This window comes from Lipotes vexillifer, unplaced genomic scaffold (assembly GCF_000442215.2).
Source record: "Lipotes vexillifer unplaced genomic scaffold, Lipotes_vexillifer_v1.1 scaffold202, whole genome shotgun sequence".
Lineage (NCBI taxonomy): Eukaryota > Metazoa > Chordata > Mammalia > Artiodactyla > Lipotidae > Lipotes > Lipotes vexillifer.
This window is the reverse complement of record NW_006777228.1, coordinates 59,332-66,672: the sequence shown is the minus strand read 5'-3', so window position 1 is coordinate 66,672 and position 7,341 is coordinate 59,332. Positions and strand designations below refer to the sequence as shown.

At 39.7% G+C, this 7,341-nt stretch overlaps 1 protein-coding gene across 1 annotated transcript in view; it reads right to left on the bottom strand.

The window, feature by feature from the left end:
* IPMK (inositol polyphosphate multikinase) overlaps nucleotides 1–7,341 on the bottom strand; it is a 39,725-nt gene that overhangs the window by 32,264 nt on the left and 120 nt on the right. Inside the window, exon 1 of the mRNA XM_007450824.1 lies at nucleotides 6,950–7,341. This exon is cut by the window's right edge and continues 120 nt beyond it. Within this exon, the coding sequence (XP_007450886.1) occupies nucleotides 6,950–7,139 (190 nt within the window). The 5' untranslated portion in view covers nucleotides 7,140–7,341. The remainder of the gene's footprint in view (nucleotides 1–6,949) is intronic.

Below are 7,341 nucleotides of genomic sequence, written 5' to 3'. Positions count from 1 at the left end.
AACCAGCGTCCCCTTCATTGGCAGGCGGACTCTCAACCACTGCGCCACCAGGGAAGCCCTGAACTCTAATTTTTAAGAATATGAAATTATTTATTTCTTTATCTAGTCTGCTGAAAGGACAAACAGCAACCACACTAAAGGAGCAATGAATACACCTGTTGCCCAGATCTTGGTTTTTAAATACCATTTACCCAAAAAGGAGCTAGGTTCTTGAAGAAAATAGTGGTTCATTCTAGGACTGGGACAGGGAAAGTACAAGATGAACATGGGACATCTTTTTATGCCACAACGTGAGAAAATGTTTTAAAAGAAAATATGGAAATGTTAAAAAGGCACAGGAGGGACTTTCCTGGTGATTCAGTGGGTAAGACAGCCAAAATAAATAAATAAATATTTTTTTAAAAAGGCACAGGAGCCAGCTTGAAGAAGCTCCCACTGCCGAAATCTGGGACAACTGAGCTTCAAAATAAGTAGCAACAATAATGGATTAAGACCCATTCACTGAAGTTTGAAAAATCCATTACTCCATCCTACTAATTAAAGAAAGAGACAGAGACGGAGACAGAGGAGGGAAATCTATATTCCTTATAGAAGAATGCCAAAAAAAACAAAAACAAAAACAAAATAGCGACTTCCCTGGCAGCCCAGTGGTTAAGACTCTGTGCTTCCACTGCAGGGGGCACAGGTTTGATCCCTGTCCTGGAACTAAGATCCTGCCTGCCATGCTGTGCGGCCAAAAAAAAAAGAAGAATGACAACTAACATGTAGCAGGAATAAGAGAGTTAGAACATTACCATTTTCCAACTAACAGTAATTAGTGAGTTGGTCAAATATCATCAATGGGTGCTTACAACATTTGATGAAAACTTTGATGAGAAACGTGATATTTTAATAGTCTCAAAATATTCCTCTCAAATTATTTACTTACAATAGGAAAAATAAAACTTCACAGTGGAAAAATCTGGCAATATCATTTAATCAGGTGATCAGTTATTGGGTTGGCCAAAAGGTTCGTTCGGTATTTTCCATAAGCTGGCTCTAATAGTGCTTAGTTGTCTTTAACTTCATTCAAAACAATTCTGTTAGATTATACTGTGACAGCTGTCACATCAGCATGGATTAAAAAAAAACATCAAAATTGGTGAACTTTTGTGTAGCCATTTTAATATTGAAGATAGAAGAAAAAAAGCAACATTTTGGCATATTATGCTTTATTATTCCAAGAAAGGTAAAAACGCAACTGAAATGCAAAAAAAGATTTGTGCAGTGTATGGAGAAGGTTCTGTCACTGACCAAACATGCCAAAAGTGGTTTACAAAGTTTCGTGCTGGCGATTTCTCGCTGGACAATGCTCCACGGTCGGGTAGACCAGTTGAAATTGATAGTGATTAATCAAATCGAGACATTAATTGAGAACAATCGACGTTATACCACGTGGTAGATAGCCGACATACTCAAAATATACAAATCAAGGGTTGAAAATCATTTGCACCAGCTTGGTTATGTTAATCGCTTTGATGTTTGGATTCCACATAAATTAAGCGAAAAAAACCTTTCCACATGCGATTCTCTACTTAAACATAACGAAAACGTTCTGTTTTTAAAACAAATTGTTACGGGTGATGAAACATGGATACTGTACAATAATGTGTAACTGAAGAGACTGTGGGGCAAGCGAAATGAAGTACCACCAACCACACCAAAGGCTGGTCTTCATCCAAAGAAGGTGATGTTGTGTATAGGGTGGGATTGGAATGGAGTCCTCTATTATGAGCTCCTTCCGGAAAACCAAACAATTAATCACAAGAAGTACTGCTCCCAATTAGACCAACTGAAAGCAGCACTCAATGAAAAGCATCTGGAATTAGTCAACAGAAAACACATAATCTTCCATCAGGATAATGCAAAACCGCATGTTTCTTTGATGACCAGGCAAAAACTGTTACAGCTTGGCTGGGAAGTTCTGATTCATCCGCCTTATTCACCAGACATTGCATCTTTGGATTTCCATTTATTTCGGTTTTTACAAAATTCTCTTAATAAGAAAAATTTCAATTCCCTGGAAGACTGTAAAAGGCACCTGGAACAGTTCTTTGCTCAAAAAGATAAAGTCTTGGGAAGATGGAATTATGAAGTTGCCTGAAAAATGGCGGAAGGTTATTAGAAGAAAATGGTGACTACAATGCTCAATAAAGTTCTTGGTGAAAATGAAAAATGTGTCTTTTATGTTTCCTTAAAAACGAAAGGAACTTTTTGGCCATCCCAATATATCACCAGCAATGCAACTGACATCCTGTGCTTTATGATATGATGCTTCAAGAAAACAACATAATTCATAAGTATTGTTACCAAAAATACATTCATCTGATTCTAAACATGAGGAAATAATTAGACAAACTTAAAGAATATTCTAAAAAGCCATATGCCTATACTCTTCAAATATTTCACAGTTATGAAACATAAAGAAAAATTTAAAAACTGCTCCATATGACAGGCAACTAAAGGCTCATAACAACTAAATGTAATGTATATAGCCTTAGAAGGGGAAAAACTGTTATAAAGAAGATTGCTATAAAGAATACTATAGGAATAATGGCAAAAGCCAAATGGAAATATTCTGGAATTGATAATTTTACCATGGTTAGGTAAGAAAATATTCTTATTTTTAGAAGATACACAATTATTTAGAGGAAAGGGGTCATGATGCCTGCAATTTTTTTAAAATGGTTCTGCAAAATCATTACCATATGCAGAGCGTAATAAAGCAAATGTGGCAAAACATTAATAATAGGTAAATCTAGATGAATGGTAATATATTCATTCATTCACTCAGTTCATTGTACTATACTTGCAACTTTTCTAAGTTTGAAATGTTCCCCCACACACAAATTCTTTAAAAAGGAAGGATGATTTACAGTAGCATCAAATACCTAGGGAAAATCTAGTGTAAGACCTTTACACTGAAAACTAAGAGAATTAAAGAAGGCCTAAATAAATGGAGAGATAGACCATATTCAAATACTGGAAGACTCAGGATTATAAAGAAATCAAATCTCATCAAAGCAATCTATAGATTCAAAGCAGACACAAAATCTTATCAGGTTTCTTGGGGGAAATGACTAGTTGATTTAAAATCTATACAGAAATACAAAGGGCCAGAAATAGTCAAGATAATCTTGAAAAAGAAAGTGGGATGTTTATTCTACCATACATCAAGACTTATTATACAGCAGCTTAAATTAAGACAATGAGGTATTATTGCTAGGATAAACAAATCAGTGAAACAAAAGTCCAAAAGGAAATTCAGGAAATTGAAATAACTGGGGTATATGCACAATACAGTACAAATGAGCTGTAAAAAAACAATGAGGAAGCACTCTATGAACTGATAATACTGATTTCTAGGAGATATTGCTAAGTTTAAAAAGCAATGTCCAAAACAGTATATACAGCATATCACTTTTTGTGTCAGAAAGAAGGGAAAATGAGAAAACTTAGAGAGATCTGCTTATTTCTGCAACAAGAAACTCAGAAAGGATAAATCAGAAAACAATGAAATTGGTTAACTACAAGGGATGCTGAGAAATGGGATGGAGTGATAGGGAATAGAGTGACACTTCTGATATACCTTTTTGTAAAGTTTTGACTTTTGGAAGCATAGTAATTTTATAACCATTCAAAAATATTAATATATCACTGAAGGAAGGGAAGTGAATTTAAACAGAAACAAATGAATCCAACTGTATTTCAAATGAATAATATTACCATTGAGAAGAGGGGGGTAAAAATAACCACACACACAAAAAAAATTCTAATCCAAATAACTTTTGAAGAGTTTCCAACCACATACCTTCAGTAAAAGGGAATCTCATCTTGCACTCTTTATTCTAGGTTTGTTTTCTAGAGTAGTATGGGTATAGAAATCCTGAAGATTATAGGATTAAGAAAAAAAAATTAATATTGCTGGGAGCCAGGTTCTCACTGAGGCAAACGGGAAACAAATTTAGAATCAGGAAAAGGAAAAAAACTCTGTGGAGTTGGAATGAAACTGGAAGTATCAGTATGTACTTATGATTTCTAAAATATTTATACATACTTTTTAGTTACGTGTATTGAAAAGACCTGGAAGCAATGACACTCTAGTGGCAATGAGCAAACGTGCACCCAGATCTTGGTTTCTAAATACCATTTTCCACTAAAAATGAACGAGGGCTCCTTAGAGAAAATGGCTGGTTCCAGAGCTGGGAAGGGAAGGCACGAGATAAGGCAAAAATAACTTGTGACAGAAAAGAAGGAAGTGCTCCCAATTGGCCAAATCTAGGACAATTTGGACAGCAAAATAAACAAGTTCTATAATGGGTTATGACACTTTATAAAGAATCCACGACTCCAAAGTGATCATTAAAAAGAATACATGGGCTTCCCTGGTGGCTCAGTGGTTGAGAGTCCGCCTGCCGATGCAGGGGACACGGGTTCGTGCCCTGGTCCGGGAAGATCCCACATGCCGCGGAGCGGCTGGGCCCGTGAGCCATGGCCGCTGAGCCTGCGTGTCCTGGAGCCTGTGCTCCGCAACGAGAGAGGCCACAACAGTAGTAATGGAGGGCTATCTCTTTTTTTTTTTCCTTTTCTCACAAAGTCAACTATACTTCAATAAATAAAATATTGACTATATTCCCTGGGTTGTACATTACATCCTTGTAACTTATTTTATACCTCATAGTTTGTAGTTTGTACCTCTTAATCCCCTTCACCTATTTTGCTCCTCCCACTGCCCCTCCCCTCTAGTAACCATTAGTTTGTTCTCTGTATCTGTGAGTGGAAGGCTTTTTTTTTTTTCTTCCCCTCTGAGGGCTATTTCTTACAGCAGAATGCTGACTGTTAAAATAGAGGGAGTGGTAGAATTGGAAAAATCACAATTTTTCAACTATCAGAGTAAAAGGTTGCTTCAGGCAAGAATCATCAATAGATGTCTAATCTAGGGGTAAAATATGAGGATCCCAATATCTGCATGATCTTAAAGCATCTCTCCATAGACAGCTTATTATTGCAAGGTGGAAAATATTAACTATGTACTGGAGAAGCCAGACCACACTTGGACCAGATGATCAAGTTAATATCACTAATAATGGGCAGACAGACATTGTGGACTTTAGACGTGATACCCTAAGAAGGACAGACTTTTATAATGTTCCAGCCAGAAATGTATCACCTGAATCTCATCATAAGAACCCATCAGAAATCCAAATTAAACAATATTTTATAAAATAACTAGCCTGTAGTCTTCAAAATTGATATCATTTAAAAAAAAAGAAAGGCTGAGAAATTTACAAATTAAACAATTCCAAGAGACATGACAACTAAATGCAACAAATGGTCCTGGACTAGTTCCTATGCTGAAAAAAACAAATATAATAAAAGACATTATTGGAAGAGTTGACAAAATCAGAATATGGACTACAGATTAAAGCATTGCATCACAGTTAAATTTTCCATATTTGATAAATGTGCTGTGGTTACAGAAATACACACTAAAGTACATTCTTAGGAGATACTCGCTGAGGTATTACTGTGTAAAGGGGCATGATATATACAACCTACTCTCAAATAGTTCAGAAAAAAACAAATTATGTATCAATATATAGAGAGAGCTAACTTCAAGGAACTAACAAGTTAACTAACAATTTAATGGGGAGAAAGGCACGCAACTTACACATCATTAACCCCTAATTTTGAAAAAAAGAAAAGGAGTAGGTAAAGATCAAAGTAGTGGGAAATGTTCTTTGGGAAATAACATACATTCAACCTCATCCATTTTCAGAAATCCTTGTTTGAGTGGTTTTCTACAAGCACAATACACGGTGGGAAAAAAAGTGCTCTGAAGCAGGACACTTGGTTTCCAGATTCTACACACGGTAGCTTTGTGACTTTAGGCTTGTCACTTAACCAGCCTTGGCTTCAGTTACCTCGCCTTAAAATGTCAGTATTATCTTACTAGCCTAAACCGGAATCATCTTACCAGCACAAACCAAATTGTCAGGTCTAAGATCTGCATTACTCACATACGCCTCCATCTGATTCTCCAAGTAATCATGGCCTAGGAACCAGTGTAAGCTAGGTGAATTCCGGTTTCTAAACCGAACTTTTACATCACCAAGAGAATTAAAAGGCCCTGGATTGTGCTTTAAACGGCGTGACTCAAAAAATGTACTACACAGGCCATGACACAATCTTATAAAGATGATCGAGAATAACTGATTGTCTTATCTGTGTACCATCCTAATACAATAGTAGGGTGTATTTCCTACCGTGAATCCGAGTTTCAGCATTCCTGAAACCACGCCTCCCGGAGAAATCCAGGAGATATCAGAAAAACCTCTCAAGGGGGCGCGGAGAGAGATCCCGGATAAACCAGGACAAGCTTCCAACCAAAACCAAAACCCAAACAAACAAACATTCTCAAACAAAAAACAAAACACACTTGTTTCTTCCCCTCCAGCTATGCAGCTGCACCCAAAAGAAAAGCACTAGATTAGCATCATGTGCATTTCATTCCTTTTCTTTTGCAATACTAGCTGACCGCCTATAATAAACAGACCTTGTGCTCAGGGGAGAATTTACTTCCCCGTCCAGTAAAAACGAAGTTCCTTATTTTCACTAACAACGAAAGCCGTATTCAATCAATACCCACCCTCCCTGGGGAGACCAGACACTCCTCTCCCCGCCACCTCCTGCTGCCCGCCTGACGCCCCACACCCCAGAAATCGTCCCACTTTTCGAGCCCCTGCTGCACGGGTCGCGAGGCTCTGGGGGAAAGCGGAAGAGACCGGGGGTGCGGCGTACACACCCGGAGGGGCGGCCGGCACGGCCAGCGAGCCCCAGGCTACCTTGGCCGGCCCGGGGCTCGCGAAGGCGGAAGGGGTGCGGCGAGCTCCGCGCCACCCCCACTTACCCACTTTGTCCTTCCCGTACATGTGCCCGGCCACCTGATGCGAGAGGGGCACGCAGCCGTTGAGGAAGCGGAGCCTGCCGCCCGCCGGCTTCAGGGTGCCCTCGCGGGAGGTCTCGCCCGCCGGTGGGGTCCGCATTTCTGGGGGGCCGGGCGCCTCAAGCCGGAGAGGGGATGGCGGCTCCGTTGCCATAACGGAGAGCTGAAGCGGCAGCAGCAGCGAGAGCAGGGAAGAAAATAAGGCGGAGGGAGAGGACGCCGGAGAACCCGGGGGTCGCTCAGGCTCGGCCGCGAGGAGGCCCGGGGGTTCCTGCGGCTGGTGCCCTCTGTGGCCCAAGGAGGGGGCCCATGACGCCGCGAAGGCGCGGGCTCGCCCTGCCCAACTCTCGGCGGAG